The sequence below is a fragment of the Grammomys surdaster genome, unplaced genomic scaffold, assembly GCF_004785775.1.
Source record: "Grammomys surdaster isolate TR1022 unplaced genomic scaffold, NIH_TR_1.0 126278, whole genome shotgun sequence".
In the NCBI taxonomy this organism is placed as follows: Eukaryota; Metazoa; Chordata; class Mammalia; order Rodentia; family Muridae; genus Grammomys; species Grammomys surdaster.
Genome location: NW_021621078.1, coordinates 4,299,124 through 4,319,150, shown reverse-complemented (window position 1 = coordinate 4,319,150; position 20,027 = coordinate 4,299,124). Strand labels below are relative to the sequence as shown.

General features: G+C 41.3%; 2 protein-coding genes across 2 annotated transcripts in view; one reads left to right on the top strand and one right to left on the bottom strand.

Moving 5' to 3' along the window:
* The window catches only part of Nlk (nemo like kinase), a 131,607-nt gene that overhangs the window by 30,950 nt on the left and 80,630 nt on the right, over window positions 1-20,027 (bottom strand). The window lies entirely within an intron of this gene.
* On the top strand, window positions 12,725-13,251 carry LOC114613810 (40S ribosomal protein S11-like). Its single transcript, XM_028759196.1, has one exon. It carries the CDS (start codon window positions 12,725-12,727, stop codon window positions 13,199-13,201), a length of 477 nt encoding a protein of 158 aa, XP_028615029.1. The 3' UTR covers window positions 13,202-13,251.

The following is a 20,027-nucleotide window of genomic DNA, read 5'->3' as shown; positions in this document are numbered from 1 at the left end:
CATGTCCTCTCAGAACAAAAGCATCAGGTGTTTTTTCTGCTAAATCCAAGTAGCTATACCGCTATGTCACTGTCTTCAGGACCCAGGAACTTGAAAACCCTTCCAGCCAACCTTCCAGGAAAAGTGTTTATAGAGGAATTAAAATTAATGCTTATTACTTATTTTGTTCATGTCTTGTTCATAAGAGGATGATGGACTGGGTAAGTTCTAGCTAAGTCTAGACAAAATAACAGACCTGCCAACGTCTCTGCTCTTCTGGTCACCTTTGTGAAGAAACATCCTCACTCCCTTTAATTGGTTCTGAACATACAGCATTGAAAAGTTTAAGATATGAGGTCTTTAAAAAATTATTAAAATAGTTGAAAATGAGTTTTTTTTTCATGCTTTAAGTTTAGTATAGTACAGTCTAAAGAGAAACACATCTTTATTCCATGAAAGGAGCATTTAAATAAAAATAATCACACAAAACAATCCAACCACCAGGACATTTAAAAATTTTCTCAGAAAACACAATTCCTAAATTTGAAAATCAAGCACTGTATCTGCAAAAACCCAGAGGTAACACATACTTCATTATAAGGTTTCTGCTTTGCTCTAGCAAAATCCTCTGAAGTCTCAATCCCCAGCATAATGTTTCCCAGATGTCTAAACTAGTTGCCATGCCAACTAAAGCAGCTTAAATTAAATGAGGGCCTGAAACGGCACCTGCATCACTCCAGGTCTGTTGCACATTAAATAAAGCTCTCTTGACAGGGCCTCGGAGGTGCCATTAACTTCAACAGCATCTATCTGATTATTGTTTGAGTAATTTAATGAGGGTCTCCACACAAGAGTAAAAACAGGGTACTATTACCCTCTCTTGGTCCTTCTAAATGGGACAGCCTCTCTAACAGCTGGTGTACCTACTGGGTCAATGACTTTGCGATGGTCTTTTAAGTTATCATCAGGTAAAGATGACCTATAGAACCAGTGCTTAGGCTTCCAGAAGAATATTAGCAGATTAACCATTTCCTAGATAAAAACTTGTCATTAAAAATAAGATCATTAAAAACACACTGTGCATGGTGTGCCAACCTCAGAATGATTTGAACAGCCCTGCTATAAAATAAATTGCTGCTGATTGCAGCAATTAGTTAAGTAGCTCCATGAAATATGAATTTCAAAATGTACTGATTTGCTTCAGAAAACCGAGGGATGCAAAGGAAGGGTGCAGGGACAACCGGGTTTGGGGGCAGGCACTGCAGTTCTCAGGCTTCCAGTGCTCAAGACTAAACCACGGCGTCTCTGAGTTGCTTTAAGAAGTTGATTTCTTTTTCAAAGTTAACATTTCAAGTTTCTTTACTGCTTTCTCAAATACTGGTTACCAGAGGATGTTACTTTAACAGACATACAAAACCAGGCTGGAGAGTTTATGTTAATTAGCAGAGGTCACATTTCCAGTGAGGACAAAGCCAAGACTACTTTACATTTCTATTTTTTTTAAAAGATTCATTTTTATTAGTTATTTTATTATTGCATATTTCTGAATGTAGAGTGGGAGTGGTAGGAACACATAAATGCAGGTACCTGCAGAGGTTGGCGAGCCTCCTGAACAAGGTGCTGGGAGTTTAACTCAAGTCCTCTGGAAGAACAGTATTATGTTCTAAACTCCTGAGCCCACGGTCTGAGATTTCCTAACTCCTAATTCATGCTTCCTCCACTGGAACTTGCTTTACACACCTACAACCTCATGCTGTGAATCAAGCATCCCCCACGGTATGCAAACGCCATAGTTTTCTCTCTATTGCTGTGAAGTAACACAGTGATCCTAAGTAACTTGGGGACCATCCTACCACTCCATCCTGCAGGGAGATCAGGGCAGGAACTCAAAGCAGGAACCTAGGTGTGGGAAGTAATGCAGCAGCTATGAAGAAATCCTTCTTGCTGGCTTGCTCAACCTGTTTTCTTACATACCCAAGATCACCAGCTCAGGGCACCCAAAATGGGCCCTTCCACATCACCCATCGATTAAGAGAAATGTCCCCATAGGCTGGCCTAAAGACCAATCTTATGGAGGCATTTCTATTTACAAGTAATAAATATACTGAGGCTGAGAGACGTTAACATGCCTGACACAATATTGCATTCAAACTTGCTTTAATGATATTGAAGTCTGACTCTGCCTTCTCTCTCTCTCTCTCTCTCTCTCTCTCTCTCTCTCTCTCTCTCTCTCTCTCTTTGGTTTTTCCAGACAGGGTTTCTCTTTATAGCCCAGAATGTCCAAGTGCTGGGATTAAAGGCAAGCGCCACCACTGCCTGGCACCACTGCATGGCTTCTCTCTCTCTCTCTCTCTCTCTCTCTCTCTCTCTCTCTCTCTCTCTTTCTCTCTCTCTCTTTCCTTCTTTTTTCAAGACAGGGTTTCTCTGTGTAGCCCTGGCTGTCCTGGAACTCACTCTGTAGACCAGGCTGGCCTCAAACTCAGAAATCCACCTGCTTCTGCCTCCCAAGTGCTAGGATTAAAGACGTGTGCCTCTACTGCCTGGCACCACTGCCTGGCATGACTCTGCCTTTTCAATGTAGAACATCAAGTTGATACATCAAATGATGCTCTACCCTTCTGCCAGTAACTGAGATTAAAAAAAAAAAGAAAAGAAAAAAAGTTAAGATGTATCTCAGGAGGGCTGGAAAGATGGCTCAGGGGTTAAGAGCACTGGTTGCTCTTCCAGAGGTTCTCAGGTTCAGTTCCAAGCACCCACATGGCAGCTTGCAACTGTCTGTAACTGTCTGTTTCAGGGGATCTAGACCCTCACAAAGACACATACAGGCAAAACATCAATGCCCATAAAATTTAATTAATTAATTAAAAAGTATCTCAGGTACAAGTCTATTTCACTATTTCTTTGCCCATTTCCACCTCCTGAGCATCCAACTGTCTTTAGTCTTGTTCATTTTATCCTGTTAGTAAAATTTTATAACTCTGAAAATTCATGAATCCATCCATATGAATTCTCCATCCACATAAATCATATGTGGTTACTTAAATCACCTCATAATCTCTATTACTTTTGAGAGAAAATAAAAATGACTGTGTTCCCTTCCCCCCACATATGTATGTACATGTATGTACAAAAGGACTAGGGAGTCCAGGGTAAATTTTGGGCTTCTGTAAGATAGAAGGGTTGGCTATTGGCCCTTAATAGGAAAACAGAAAAAAAAAATATAAATTAGATTGTTAGAAATCTAAGTCAAGCCTTTAATGAGAAGTCAAAGTTGAAAAACCTGTAAGTTTAGAAATCATTAGATGATAAAATAATGAAAACAAGGTTAGGGATTTCCCTTAGAGACACCGAAGGCCCTGGGGTTCCGACCCCAGCAGTGGCAGGATTCAGAGAAGGATGGTGACCACGATTAACTTACTGGGCTTTAGGTGTTTTTCAGTGATGCCATTAGCTACTCAAGGGGCTGAGGCAGCAGGACGCCAACTTTGAGGCCCTCCTGTGCTATACAGTAAGTTCATGCCCAGCCTGTACAATTCAGTGAGACTGTCTCAAAATAAAGGGAGCTGAGGCTACAGCTCAGCAAGAGCACCTACAAGGCCAGGGTTCAACCTCCGGGACCCAATAAACAGAAAAGGAAAAAGAAAAAGGAATAAGCAAGTATCAGTCTTTACTTTCTGTCAAATGAAATGTCACATACAGGGTATTAGTGCTACATGCTTGTATTTCTCTGCAAAGGACATTTACATTTTTGTTTTTGTTTTTTTGAGACACAGTTTCTCTGTGTAGCCCTGGCTGTCCTGGAACTCACTCTGTAGACCAGGCTGGCCTTGAACTCAGAAATCCACCTGCCTCTGCCTCTTAAGTACTGGGATTAAAGGCGTTTGCCACCACTGCCCGGCTTTACATATCATTTTTAAAAAATCCCTTTATCTCCAGCTGTAGGGCATCTGCTGCTCAAGTCTTCTGACCTCAAGGCAACAGCACCCATGTGTATGTGCTCCTACAGACACAAAAGGATGCACATGATTAAGTAAAAATGATCTTTAAAAACATCATGCAAACAGATCACCAGTAATGGAGTTATAAACTCAACCCCCCAATGACAGGACATTCTTTAGAATAATGCACACTAAGTGTCAGCAGCGGAGCTGTGCCTAACAGTGACCAAACGCCACTTCCTGCCAGACTACCACAAGGGCTGCTTAGGACAGAATAAGAGGAAAATCAGGGTTAAAAAGCTTCTGGGGATCAAGGAAATGAGGTGGGACGGAGAGCAAGGGAAAAGAGGAGAGGTGTTCAGAAGTAAAAACAGGTTTGTATATTTATTCTGATAGAAAAGATTATGAGAAGATTAGAAAATTAATCTAGAGCTGCAACAGTAAGCCTTCCCTGACCTCTTGCTTCAATTAAAACAAATGTGAACTATGATCAATATTTACTTAACCCATCCCTAGATTGCTACATCTACTTTAGGAAGTAATTTAAGAACTCACGGTAATCAGCTTCATGCCAGAAATCCTGACTGCCCCAACTGTCAAAGATAATTCTGCAGAAAAAGACAACACAATCACCACAGAAACAAATGCTGACATCAAATTCTGACCTTCTATTAACAGTAAGATGACTGAGTACTTTTCTGTTTTTAGGAAGTCATGATTACTCAAGCAGTCTCAGAGGCTGTAAGACTGATGCCAAGAGCATCTTTGTTTAACCATCATTAGCATCAATAAATACCGACTGGATACCAAGTGGGTGTAGAGAGCATGCTAGCCCAATGACAGGACAGAGAAAGAAGACGGATGAATGAAGGCAAACAGTCAAGGGACTGAGGAGAGACTGACACTGTATACAAGAATGACACAGCAAGGACAACAAGAGAACAGGGTTATTACGTGTGTGGACACAGATGCTTGGCCAAAAAGAAAAAAAGAGTTGCTACAGTCTTCACATTTTGTTATGTACCTCAATTTACTTTGTTTTGTCTATACCCATGAACTCAGAGAAGTCAGCCCTATTTTCACAATCATTCCATAGAGAGTCAGGGGTCTAGAAGGGTAACTGAATGAGTCACAGGTTACACAGAGCTAGAAACAGACCTCTGGTGCTAGAACCCAGCCCTTGTTCTTAACTATACCCTGTTTGTGAAAAATGAAGCAGAAATATAAAAGCCATGTGACCAGCTAAGAACAAAACAATTACACTTCAGAAGGGAAGAAGGCTTGGAAACTCATCCGTGAAAATGAGAAGCTGCACAGACTTAGCCGGTGGAAAGGTGCTGTGATGCAGACCCCAAAGGATCAGGGTTACAATCTTGACTCTGCCATTTACCAGCTTGATAACATTAGGCAAGTTATGTAACTTTTCTGTGCTTACAAAATAGGCATACTGATGTTCTTGCCAAGATTTAGGCAACTGTGTTTAGAATCACACAGTGTCTAGCACAAAGGGGAAAGGAATGAGGTGGCAGTTATCATTATCATTCTTATGAGGAGGAGAAAGGGTAGAGTTTATTAAGCCTCAGTACCAGGAGCTGTGCCAGATGTTGGACATGCATAATTCATCCACCAGTAAGGAAGAGTGTCATCAATTAACCTTCTCAAGGTCAGAAGTTAGCAAGCTGGTCAGGGGATTAAAATATGAACACAGGACTGCTTGAAAAAAAAATGTATAACTGTGTTCTTATTCTTCCATCTTTCCTCCTACCAGGTGTGTCGAGGTTCAGTAGTAGGGAAAGACTCCAGGTGAAGTAAAAGAATGTAAGTAAATAAGAAAACTGACATCCGTTCTACATAGTTCTTTTGAGCCGGTATGATTTCAAAATGAAAGACCAGGCAATCTCAAAAGAGCATCACTGCTGAAGGAGGAAAAAAATATTCATTCTTAAGGAAGAGAGGTACCACCCTGTAGCTCAGGTTGGTCCCTGTCTTAGCCTCTCAAATGCTGAGATTATAAACATGCCTACTCCTGGCTATTCAGTTACTATCTTTTAACTTTTTGGCCTTGTAGTACACTTTCTATCCTTATTTTTTAGTTACTTTATTTTTCATGTATATAAATGTTTTGCCCACATATATTATTTGCATATTACATGCATGCTTGGTGGCCAGGGGCCAGAAGAGGGTGTCAGATCCCCTGGGACCTGGGTTACTTATAGTTGTAAGCCACTAAGTAGATAGTGCAAATTGAATTGAACCTGGGTCCTCTGAAAGAACAGTAGGTATGCTTGTGTATGAACAAAATCTCATGTGAATTTTTCTGGTCCTGGAAAACACTGTGTTCACCATAGGTATGCTCTTATGCCAGAATGAGTTTTCTATAGGAACGAGTCACTTTAAGAAGTAAAGTAGGTCGAGGCTAGCGAGGCTAGCCTGGTCTACAGAGTGAGTTCCAGGACAGCCAGTGCTACACAGAGAAACCCTGTCTTGAAAAACCAAACCAAAAAAAAAAAGAAGAAGAAGAAGAGGAAGAGGAAGAGGAAGAGGAAGAAGAAGAAGAAGAAAAAGAAGAAGAAGAAAAAGAAGAAGAAGAAGTAGTAGTAGTAAAGTAGGTGGGCTGGAGAGATGTTTCAGCGGTTAAGAGCACTGGCTGTTCTTCCAGAGGTCCTGAGTTCAATTCCCAGCAACCACATGGTAGTTCATGACCATCTATAATGAGATCTGATCCCCTCTTCTGTCATGAAGGCAAGTAGTGCAAATACAGCACTTATATAAATAAATGAATAAATCTCTTTTTTTTAAAAAAGTAGGTCTATATAGTTGGTTTCCTACAAACTGGAAACTAAAAAAGAGAACAACTCTAAGAGCTAATCTCTGTGAGAACTCAGGGAACTTCCCATGTGGATTCCTGCCACTGGCAAAAGGTTTTGCAGTCATGGGCTCAGAGTGGTAACAACCAGCTACAGGTTAGCATCTTGCAAATGTGCACTGCACACATCCGAAACCAAAGCCTGAGCTGGCAAAGTGGTGCAGTGGGCAAAGGCACCTGATGCCAGGGCAACCAACCAACTCCTGCAAGTTGTTTTTTAGCTTCTGTGTGAGCACCCCTCCCCTATAAGTAGATAAAAGTAATAAAAATAGCTGGCCTTGAACTTACTTTGTAGTCCATGCAAGCCTTGAGGTTTCTACCTCTGCCTCTTAAGTAGCTTTCACCACCAGGCCCAGTACAACTTAATCCTATTTTCTACCATCTGGCTTTCTTGCCTCCTCTAAGTAAGTATCAGTAAGAGGAAAAAGAGTTCCAATTAGATATGTAACATTAAACCTATGGCCAATTATGTGATCCAGGGGTATTAATATTTAACAACATGCATAGACCAAAGCATTAGACCCAGTAGCATAGAAATAAAGAGCACGCTGATAAAATACAGACTTGTGCTAGTGTTAGGTCTATTAAGTTTCCTGAAGTACTGCTCTCAAATCGAGTTGCTAGCAGGAGACACAGCTGGTCTGTGAAGTAGCTAAGCACCCCACTGATTCCCCATATCCTCCAATTAAGGTGAGTCTGATGTATTTATAGTGACTTCTGAAACCTCCAGGTCTCCACGTAGCACATGCACCCTGGTATCTAGCAACCTTAAAAAAAAATAGAAATAGAGCCACAACAGTGGGACATGACAGAAAAGATCAAATGCATACAGTCCCAGGAGTTTCCTTAAACCCCCACACCTGAATTAAGTCTGGCAGGCTGCTCACAATCAAAGGTTAAGCAGAAGGCTAAGCAGTTTGGGAGATGATAATAGGGTTCTCAGTCTTTTCAGAGGCTCAAATTAGGTGTGCCTTTGTAGATCCGATCCTCTAAAGTCCAGAGCTAGTGCATTTCATTCGCACCAGCTGGGGAGGTTTAGAGATCTATTTATATTTTAATGGAGAGGTGAAAAGACTGGAGTGGAGCCCCCCATCCCCCACTTCACCTGGAACAGAGGTGTTGCAAATTGCTGGTGTGAATAAGTTGTCCCAACTATAGTGACTCTTAAAAAAAAAGAGAAGCGGAAAAATTCCAACTGAGTCAGAACTTTTAAACAGCCTCTTTTTAAAAATACCCTTAGGATTTTGTCATAGTCTGAAGCCTGGGTAACCTTCATGCGGACGGGAAGGGCTGACAAAGGCCCCAAAGGGATGTGACAATTTTTACAGGGAGGAGATTCTTGAGATTTCAGGCCGAAGGAGCAATTTTTGCCAAAAATCTACTTAGTGAGAAAGGTTTGGTAAAAGTATTGGAAAAGCAGGAAGGTCCAAGGAGGATCTAGTCTGGACAGATGGTTTAGCAGTGCTGAGTTGTATTAACCATATCTTCAAGGAAGAAAAACACAAGGTACTAGAGTTAGTCCATTCCAAACTAAGAGCTAACACCTTTAAAATTATCTTAAATGTTTTGCCTGCATGTAGGTCCATGCATTGCATGAATGCTTGGTGCTCAGCAGTGGGGGTTAGATTGATCTCCTGGGACTGGCATTGCAGATTCAAACCTGGATCCTCTAGAAGAACTACTAGTGCTATTAACCAATGGGCAATCTCCCCAGCTCAACAACTAAAAAACTTACCTTTACAAAATTCTACTCTATGGTTAGAGAGATGGCCGCTCAGTAGTTAAGAGCACTGCCTGCTCTTCCAGAGGACCAGGATGCAATTTTCAGCACCCATATGGCAGTTCACATATGTAGTGAGAATTTTTTCTTTGAGAAACACAGAAATATTATGTTTTTGTTTTAACCCCAGATATGAGATATAGGGCTGCTTCAGACTGCCTTATGCAGGGGTGTGGTTTTGCCAGTGCAGATAGTTTCTGCAATTGTGTGACATCTGGAATTCTGGGGACTCTTCAGAGGGTATATAAATGCAAGGCCCTGAGAGGGGGAGGTGTTGGTGGTTGATTGCTCCTGGCGACGGTTTATTAACTAGTCATGTGCAAGGATGAAAGAAGAAACTAGTTACCTGAATGGTGCGCTCAACCTTGCCCTGAGGAACTCAATGCCCCTACCCAGCAGAGGGAGTCTTCTGATAAACTGCTTCTGTTCCTCTCTCTCCTCTCTTCTCTTCTATCTAATGTTAGGGGGTTGGAAGGGGTGGAAAAAAGAAGAAATCAACAAAGTAGCCAAAATCAGGCTACAAGTAGCTGCTTGTAGCTGCCCGGGGAGGAAGTCTGGGCTGAGGAAAGAGGATGCTGACGCCCTGACCTGAGGCGGCTCTACTATCAATCTCAAGCTCCATTCCCACCCTCAACCCCTACCCAACTCCTGCAGCCCTGCCACAGCCCCAGAGGCTGGGGGTGGCACTTACCACCCACACTTCTATTTAGGCATAAAGACTCTCAGCAGCAAACCACTGCTCAGGGATAACCCTCTGGTTACATACCTGAGGACACAGTAGTTTTTGCAGACTAGTAGGGACAACATCTATTGACTTATGTGACCATTCTCTTCCCCAGGACTGATGTGGGTGCAGCAGGGTGCCACCCTGGGGACCACTCCTGAGTTCAGGGACATGTGTGGATAGGAAGATGGTGTGGGTCTCTACGGCTGGGACTTCTATGTGGGCCTCTCCTTCAGTCCAAAGCTTATCTACAATAATAGGGCCTTAAGGTTCACAATGGAGTTTCTCAAGAGACTTGGGGTCAGCACAGAGGGGACTGGAGCTGGAGAATGACCTTAGAGCCGCAGGTCAGGGCTAAAGAATCCTCATTCCTCAGCACAGACTTCTCCTTCCTCCCCTTTCAGCAGCAAACGCCTGCTACGCACACCTGTCTTTAAGTCCAGCTCCAGGAGATCCAACACACTCATAGATACACATGCAGGCAAAACATCAATGCATATAAAACAAAAATAAAGCAGTGAAAAGAAAATTGATGGGTACGGTGGTACATGCCTTTAATCCCAGTACTTGGAAGGCAGAGGCAGGAGGATCTCTGTGAGTTTGAGGGCACCTTGGTTTATAGAGTGAGTTCCAGGACAGCCAGGGCTACAGAGAGAAACCCTCTCTCAAAAACCCAAAAAATAACTAATCAATTAATTTAATTCTCTCTAGGGCTGGAGAGATGGTCAGTGGATACTGCTCTCACAGAAAACTTGATTTTAAGCACCCATACTGGGCAGCTTACAACCACCTGTAACTCCCATTCCAGGGTATCCAGTGCCCTCTCTGGCCTCCTGCACTTACATGAACATATCTCATATGTGTGTGTGTGTGTGTGTGTGTGTGTGTGTGTATGTCTGTGTATGTGTATCTCACATATACACATAATTTAAAAACAAACAAAAACTCAGAGGCCAGAAAGCTAGCTCAGAGATTAAGAGCAACCTCTACTATCCCAGAGGACTGACTGCGTTTGGTTCCCAACACCTATGTTGGGCTTCAGGAGGTGGAAGGCCTCCAAGGGCATACACATAGAGACATATACACATAATTAAAAAATTTATTTTTTAATATATGGATTTCTGAGTTCAAGGCCAGCCTGGTCTACAGAGTGAGTTCCAGGACAGCCAGGACTACACAGAGAAACCCTGTCTCAAAAAACCAAAAACAACAACAACAAAAAAAAAACAAAAAAAAAAAAAAAAACAAAACAAAAAAAACAAAACTTGGAGGAGAGCCATTGGTAGTGCACACCCCTTTCTAAACTCATACAGATCTGCCAACCTCTGGCTCCTCTATGTTATCAATCCCAGGATTGAACCTGGTTTTAAATATTTTAAAGTCATTTATGGATTGATCAAGAGTAAGAGTGTATGTCTGTACATGCATGCACACTTGCCTATAGAAGTCAGAGGACAACTTTGGGGAGTCAGTTCTCTTTTTCCATTGTGGGGGTTCTGGGGATCAAACTGAAGTTACCAGGCCTGGGTCAAGTGCCTTTAAATAGTCTCAATATCTCAATGTGAGGCCTGTGACTTTTCCAAAGGACACAGGAAATCCTTGCATCCTATAGTTTACTAAACCTGCCCAGCCAGACTCTTTTATAAAAGAACAACATTAAACTATGCTCTAACCCATTTCAAATACGAATTCTAAACTCCCGCCATACCTAGCTGAAGGAAAATTCCAACCATAAATACAAGACTTTATGAATTCTCATTCTTTACTTTCCCCCTCCTTTTCAAATCAAGTCCACAGAGAAGAAAATTTCAACCTAGATTTATTTCTTTTCTTTCTTTCTTTCTTTCTTTCTTTTTTTTTTTTTTTTTTTTTTTTTTTGAGACAGGGTTTCTCTGTATAGCCCTGGCTGTCCTGGAACTCACTCTGTTAGACCAGGCTGGCCTCAAACTCAGAAATCCGCCTGTCTCTGCCTCCCAAGTGCTGGGATCAAAGGCGTGCACCACCACTGCCCGGCTCAACCTAGATTTCAACTGAAGTGAAAGCATTAAATACATGGACAAGAGACTCTGGTTTGTGGATATTGTCAACTTCAAACAATGCTTTCTGAAGACAAGCAAAACAGCAATGTGCCAGAGCAAGCAAGCTATGTTCTCTTTTAACAAATGGTCAGCCCTAAATCTCACCATCAGCCCTAAACAAAAAGCACAGTGACTTTGCAAACAGAGAGGAATCAGTGTGCTTCAATGAGAACCATTGACCTTTTCTGAAGCATGCCTGAGCTTCTCCATAGAAATCAATGGAATAAAAGGTCATTCTGTTTAAGTGTTCGAATGGCAAATTCCTTTTCCTTTTAAAGTAAACTAATTTATTGTATAGAATGTCACAAATTAAAACTACCTCAATTTCAACTTAAAAACTGACTTAAAAATCATGGGGGCTGGAGATATGGCTCATTGGGTAAGAATACATACTGCTCTTACACAGGACTGAAATTCAGTTTCCAGTACCCTCAGCAGATGGCTTACTACTGCCTGTAACTCCAGCTCCAGAGGGATTGGACACCTCTGACCTCATGTAGAAATATACACATACCTTAAAAATAAATGTTTCTATTTATTTATTATTTTTTTAAAAAACTGCCTGAAAATTCTACCACCAGAAAAAGAGCAAGAACCATGGAAAGCAGTCTGTTACTGTTCAGGAGGTTGCTGGCTGAGTTTCTGTCATCACAACTAAAAGTATACACGTGGAAGACAAAAGGTCTGAGGATATGCCCAATTGCTAAAGTGCTTGCCCGGCTTGCACAAGGCCCTGAGATCAGTCTCTACCACTGCATGAATGTGGCAGTGCAAACCTGTAATCTCATCATTTGGGAGGTGGAAGTAGGAGGATCAGGATTTTTTTTTTTTGTTTGTTTTTTGTTTTTGTTTTGGTCTTTTCTTTTTTCTTTTTCTTTTTTTTTTTTTAAAGATTTATTTATTTATTTTATTTATGATTACATTGTCGCTGTCTTCGGACACACCAGAATAGGGCATCCAATCTCATTACAGATGGTTGTGAGCCACCATGTGGTTGCTGGGATTTGAACTCAGGACCTCTGGAAGAGCAGTCAGTGCTCTTAACCTCTGAGCCATCTCTCCAGCCCGAGGATCAGGATTTTAAGGCTAGCCTGGGACACACAAGACCTGCCTCAAAAACAAATAAAACAAGAAGAGTATTGGAAACAAAAAGGTATTACTTCCAACTTCAGCCTTCACAAAGGGCACTGGAAAAGAGAAACGCCAGCTGAATCTGTCAAATGAAGAAGGTGGAGCCTGATGGTCACCAATAGCAACCATCAAAACCAAACACATTCGCCACTTCCGCTCAAGACCTCTCGTGGTGAATAAGGAAGCCGGGAGTGGGCCTAGCCTTCCTTTTCTCAAGCTGCCGGGAAGATGGCGGACATTCAGACGGAGCGTGCCTACCAAAAGCAGCCTACAATATTTCAAAACAAGAAGTGTGTTTTGCTGGGAGAAACTGGCAAGGAAAAGCTCCCTCAGTACTACAAAAACATCGGTCTAGGATTCAAGACACCCAAAGAGGCCATCGAGGGGACCTACATAGACAAGAAATGCCCCTTCACCGGCAATGTCTCCATCCGAGGTCGGATCCTGTCTGGTGTTGTGACGAAGATGAAGATGCAGAGGACCATTGTCATCCGCCGGGACTATCTCCATTACATCCGAAAATACAATCGCTTTGAGAAGCGTCACAAGAACATGTCTGTGCACCTGTCCCCCTGCTTCAGGGGTGTACAGATCGGCGACATTGTCACCGTTGGAGAGTGCAGGCCCCTGAGCAAGACTGTACGATTCAATGTGCTCAAGGTCACCAAGGCTGCTGGCACCAAGAAGCAGTTTCAGAAGTTCTAAGGGGACTCTGGCCAATGCCCTAGAACAAATAAAGTTATTTTCCAACTACAAAAAAAAAAAAAAAAAACAAACAAACCAAACACATATGCATAAAAATCCAGAGACTGAGAGCCAAGAAACATGAATTTGAGGCCAGCCTGGGTTATAGGACAACCTGAGCTAAACTGAGACCCTACCTCAAAAAAACCAATCAACAAAAGACTTTGGAATAGTTTTGCTTTTTAAAACGAATATAACAATTTTAAGAGCTGTAGATGCAGCTAAGCAGAACGCTTTTCTAGCTTACAAGAAGCCTTAGGTTTGATTTCAGCTGTGCAAAGTGGGAGAGCATGCTTGTATCCCAGCAACTGAGAGGTGGAGGCAATGGGATGAAAATCTCTCAAGGTCATCCTATCCTTAACCACAAAGTATGACTAAGGCCAGCCTGGGCTACACAAGATCTATCTCAATATCTAACCACCTAAAAATACTTTTTTTGTTTAAATGGGCCTCTATCTACACTGGCAACATTTTATTATGCTATAGTTTTCATTTACAAAAAGCTGAGATCTTCAATGATCTCTTAATACATTCAGAGTAAAAGATGAACATTATTAGTCTACAAACTGTAAAAAATATTGATTTTACTCCCAACACAACAGATATGAGGAAGGCAAGCATAGAGAAGTTTAGTAACCAGGGACCATGTTTGATTTTGGTCATAATCCTCGTCCCTCTTCTAATCTGAACTCCTTTAACTGACTATGCCCATAACCTCCCACCCCCCAACCCCCACTGCAAACAATGCACCCAGTTACATCAGAACTCTCTCAGATTCCTACCTAAACTAGGCTACATATACAAACCCCTCTGAACAATAGTGTATCTATGCCTCTAACAACAGTCAAATTTGGACACTTTCTGTTCAGATATATTTTTCTTTCTTTCTTTCTTTCTTTCTTTCTTTCTTTCTTTCTTTCTTTCTCTTTTTTTTTTTGTTTTTGTTGTTGTTGTTTTTTTTTGTTTTTTGAGACAGGGTTTCTCTGTGTAGCCCTGGCTGTCCTGGAACTCACTCGGTAGACCAGGCTGGCCTCGAACTCAGAAATCTGCCTGCCTCTGCCTCCCAAGTGCTGGGATTAAAGGCGTGCGCCACCACTGCCCGGCCAGATGTACTTACAATGTATGTGGTCATAAAGAATGGAAAGGCTGATCTGGCCTTAATTAGTTTTGGGTGCATGCACTGTAAGGCAAACTGTGTCCCTAATTAATCTATTGAAATAAAGAACCACCCAAAGTATACCCCTTAGCAACCAAATTCTCCTTCTTATAGGTCCCATGAAAAAAGGGACTGGCTGCTGTGGCCCTTAAGAACTCTCCTGTATGTGACTAGCTGTCGATCTGAACAGTGTATCCCTTTCTAATCTGTACTATCTCTGTGCTCCAAGTAAAGTTATCTTGCCCTGTTTGTATATCTGTGTGAACCCTTATTATCTATGCTTTAGAAGGAGGCTAATAACCTGGAAACATTCAACCTAGGCCCAGCTTGGACCCAATTAACAAGTGGCATGCTAATCTCTAGCCAAACAAAGACTACAGTTTGTTTCTGCTACTCCACTGGAATAGCCACCCTCTTCAATGCCACTTGTCTAAACTCTTCCTATCCTTTGATGAAGATCTGAAATGTTTGTTTTTCCTGTGTGAAGTCATGCCAACTCCCCTCCTCGCCTTTTAAATGCTAACATCACTTGTCTATATTCTGGCATATCCTACCACATCTACTAGCTATTTTATTTCTTCCTTTTTAATTTAAAATTTTATGTACATGAATGTTTTGCCTGCATACCACATGTGTGCCTGGAAAGACCAGAAGAAGACACTGGATCAGATGGAACTGGAGTTAGCACAGTTGTGAGTTGCCATGCAGATGCTCTTAACAACTAAGCCATCTCTCCATCACCATCTGAGTTTCTTCATCTTAAAATGAAGATAGGAAGAAAGTTTTTAGGACACATTAAACTTCTTTTGAAAGTCTATATTCACAGAAATTCATTTAAAGTCATACACATAACAGTTCTTTGGTTGAATGAATAAATGAGACAAACCAGACACAGATGAAATGATTGCCGAGTGGGAACCTTGCTAGTGTTTGGTTGTTCCGCTACATTCTTCTTGCGGTTGCCTCTACTTCCGTCTAATGCTTCAGAGGTAAAGGGCCATGCTTGGTGACACTAAGTGAAAGCTTTTGTATTAAATCATCAAATGCTCTTCAAGTAATTCAGTCTTTAAAATTAAAATAGCACCAGTGATCATCAAACTTTGTGTCTTCATTAGACCTGTCCATTTCTCAAGACATTAAGTAACTCAGGCTTAGCCGGGCAGTGGTGGCGCACGCCATTGATCCCAGCACTTGGGAGGCAGAGGCAGGCGGATTTCTGAGTTTGAGGCCAGCCTGGTCTACAGAGTGAGTTCCAGGACAGCCAGGGCTACACAGAGAAACCCTGTCTCAAAAAACTGAAAGAAAAAAAAAAAGTAACTCAGGCTTGCCTTGAACCTAATCTCTGTTCCTCTGCCTCCCAGGTGCTGAAATTATAGGCATACATTATCTATCCCAGTCTCTATTTTTAAGTCATAATACTTTTCAACTTATAACCATCATCTTTATGATTAAATTTTACACTAGATCACAAAATCTTTAGGACAGAGATCCCCCTTTTTTTTAATCAGTTAAAAATGTTTATTTTATACCTATTAGCATTGTTCTAAGTGACAGGAACACAGGGCTGAAAAAACAGGCAAAAAATCCTACAAGTAAGGGTACTAATGCTTATACTCACAGAACACAACAAGAAAATGTTAATGGCCGGGCAGTGGTGGCACACGCCTTTGATCCCAGCACTTGGGAGGCAGAGGCAGGTGGATTTCTGAGTTCGAGAGTTCGAGGCCAGCCTGGTCTACCGAGTGAGTTCCAGGACAGCCAGGGCTATACAGAGAAACCCTGTCTCGAAAAACCAAAAAAGAAAATGTTAATGTGTCTCTTTAAAACTCCCGGGGTGGACTTCTGGTCCATGCCACATTGTTGGTGTGTAGAAGAGTGTCATTACCCGTGGACTTTATATGTTGGTTCTTCTCTGCACTGGCTCCTGGACTCTCCAAAAGCTCTGAGCTATCTCTCAGAGGCTTCAAAGGATTGAAACCGCTATCATTAAACACTCCTGCAATACCCAAGCCTAATATGTGGACTCTTCTAAAAGCCAGTATGTGGACTCTTCTGAACAAAGCATTAAGATTATATCTCAAGCTAAAACAAATTAGTATTTACTTTCAATCCAGTGAGCATCTGGTACTTTGTAGGGGCCATGTTTATGTGCACTGAATAGAGTGCAGAATCCTGACTGAAGAAAATATTTGTTCCTGGTCAAATAATTAGAACTGTTTCTTTGGATTTAATTTCAGAAGCTAAATGTTATTAAGGTGCAAACTATTTTCATACAGATTTCCTAACAGAAACAGAAATACAAAATGAAAAATGCAATCTATTCAAAGGTAACTCCTCAGTTTAGCAGAATATGCAATCTTTAATAAAGTCAAATAATATACTTCCTAGACTGATACTTTCTGTTCAAAACTGTGGTGCTGGCAAGACAGCCCTGTGGGTAAAGGCACCCACTGCCAAGCCTGACAACCTGAGTTAGATCCTGAAGCCATGTGCTGGAGGAGAGAACTGATGCTTGCACGTTCTTTCTATACTCATGTGAGCATCGAAGCATGTGTGCATTCATGCCCACTCTTATACTATAGATAAATGTAAAATAAAGTCACACTGAACTTATAGTAGAACCTCCTACTTCTTCACCTACTTCTACCTTCTACAGGTAGGTGTGCAAACAGTAATCTATATTCTGAGCTACTTTTAGCTGCTTGAAGAAATAATCTCAAGATGCATACTATGTAAAAATCTAAGCAAAATTCCTATAAGGCATCAATATAATCATTTATTAGTTTCAGTCTGTCTGGGAAAGCCAATAATTAACTGCACATAAGCTATATATTGATCCTGTATATCTGATTACATCAAAATGCTTGTAAAACTCAGAATTCTATTCAACTAGGGCTTTGGTGGAAAGATAGTGGAAGGTATGAGACAGGGTCTCATGTAGTGAAGCCTGGTTTTGAACTCCTGATCCTCTCTCTACCTGTCCCCTTCCAAGTGCTAGGATTACAGGACTCTGTTACAGAGCCAGTTTTTAATTAGGTTTCAAAGGTTTGTTTTTATTATTTTTAATTACATGTCTATGTATCTATGGAGGCTAGACAGCAAGGATCTCCCTAGAGACACAGATAGTTGTGAGTTATTCAATATATGTACTGATATCTGAACCAGGTCCTCTGAAAGAGCAGTAAGTGCTCTCAACTGCTAAACCATGTCTCTAATCTCCCACCTTTTGGTTTTAAAATGTTTGTATATTAAAATTATGTAACATAATGTCGCTTTCGTTATCTTAGAAAAAGTATAATGTGGTAAATGTATGTGCAGTTGAAGATGACCTTCTCCTCACAACTTGGGTAATACATGAGTACGCATACACATAGAGGTGGTGGGGGGCGGGGAGACAGAAAGACAGGGAAGGGGAAGAGAGAGACTAATTGATTCTAAATAGGATGTCGTCAATTAAATATCTAAAAACACACAAGTCCATTACATCCAGCAATATATTTAGAACTTGTCTAAAACAAGTCTCAAGTAGGCCTCAAAAGCAGTTTCTAATAGCACCATGCCATGACCATATACAGTGTGTGGCCTCAGTATCTGCATGAACTTGTTCCAGGCCCCTCAGATGCCAAAACCCCTCAAATACATGGTGTGTATAACCTACAAAGATCCTTCTGCACACTTTTTTCTTCAGTGCAAGGGATACTGAACCCAGGTCCTTGCCCATGCTAGACAAATGTTCTAAAGCACTGGTCTGTATTGCCAGGTTCTTTCATTACTTTATGTCATTTCTAGATGACTTATACCTAATATAACATGAACATTATGTGAATAGTTGTCACAATATTTAGGAAAAATAAGAAAATATGTGCATACTCATTATTGATGAACCTTTTTTTCATGAAGATTTCCATGTGTGGTTGGTTGAATTTTAGCTTTTGAACACACTAACAGAAGAGAGCCAATTGTATTTAAAAGCCAAAATAGTACCTACTCTAAACCCACAATGACGTAGCAATCCTACGAAAGAGAAAACAGCTTATTGTCTAAAACCACATTTAATAATGAGTGTACCTGTTTCTGAGAGTCCACAGATGGGGTTGCTGACATAGGTAAGTAATATATTCAATTCACATGGTAATTTAAGCCTTGTTAATCTTTAATATATCTGTATTTTAGGTAATAATTTTTCTTATTATCCAACTGAAGAGAAACTAAAGAAAAAAAATTTTCCCTTAGGCCACGACAGATTTATTTGTATTATAGAAAAACAAAAAGTAGACAACTCATTTTAGAATTCTGGAAGAGTGAACAAAGGCAGAACACACACATACAACCAAAGTACTTCCTTCCCTTTCATCTGTCAGCTGCTCTACAACACAAATCTTTAGTATCCTGAATTCCAAGCTAACCATGCCTTCCTGAACAATTTTTACAACTGTACAACAGTCATAGGCGTGATCCTCCTCCTCCTCCTCCTTCCTCTTTCTCCTCTTCTTCCTCTTCCTCCTCTTCTACCGTGTGTGTGTGTGTCTGTGTGTGTGTGTGTGTGTGTGTGTGTGTGTAGGAGGGGCTGAGACAGGGTTTCTCTGTGTAGCCCTGGTTGTCCTCAAATTCAGAGATCCATCTGCTTCTGCCTCCTCAGTGCTGGGATCAGTGTGGTCCTTCTTATAGTGGAAGCATTGCTTTCCCAGACAAAAGTTGGCAAATTTCCTTTGAGCTACTGGAGTACCTGACTGATACTGGTACCATTGTATCTTTGGGGGTTTTGTCTATGGCACATTAAGTGTACGTTTACAATGTGATTCTTGGCAAGCACATGTCATTGTGTGCCTGGGGCTTTGGGTTATGCTGTATTCTTCTACCCTCTACCAAGGGAGAGAAAGAAGGCTGGAGATGAAAGTCAGGTACATGGGTGGCTCCATACTATGTAATTGATCCACAATACAGTCTCTGAATACCACTGAACCAGAGGAGTTTCCCTAGTTGGCATGACCTGCCTGTGTTGCTATACATCGTAACTGGGACAACTCACAGTTCTACTGAAAGAGCACAATTGGAACCGCATACCTGCCTGATAAATCTTCTCCTTTGCTAATTTGAATCTGTAGTCTTTTGCTACAATAAACTAAGCATGAGAATAACAGTTTTCCTGAGTCCTCTGAGTTCTTCTAAGGAGTCCACCAACCCTGAGGCTAGTCTTGGGAACCTATGATACAAACTATAATATAGTAAAATATGGCTGGGCGGTGGTGGCACACGCCTTTGATCCCAGCACTTGGGAGGCAGAGGTAGGTGAATTTCTGAGTTTGAGGCCAGCCTGGTCTACTAAGTGAGTTCCAGGACAGCCAGGGCTACACAGAGAAACCCTGTCTCGAAAAAAACAAACAAACAATACATACATACATACATACATACATACATACATATATACATACATACATACATACATACATACGTATGTATGTATCTAATAAAGGACATTCTGATATAAATGTTTGGTTTCAACAACTTCATTTCCAAAGAGGCAGGAATGGTACTTCTGGATGACAAAAAAATGCTTGCTTGTTTGCTTCCTTCCTTCCTTCCTTCCTTCCTTCCTTCCTTCCTTCCTTCCTTCCTTCCTTCCTTCCTTCC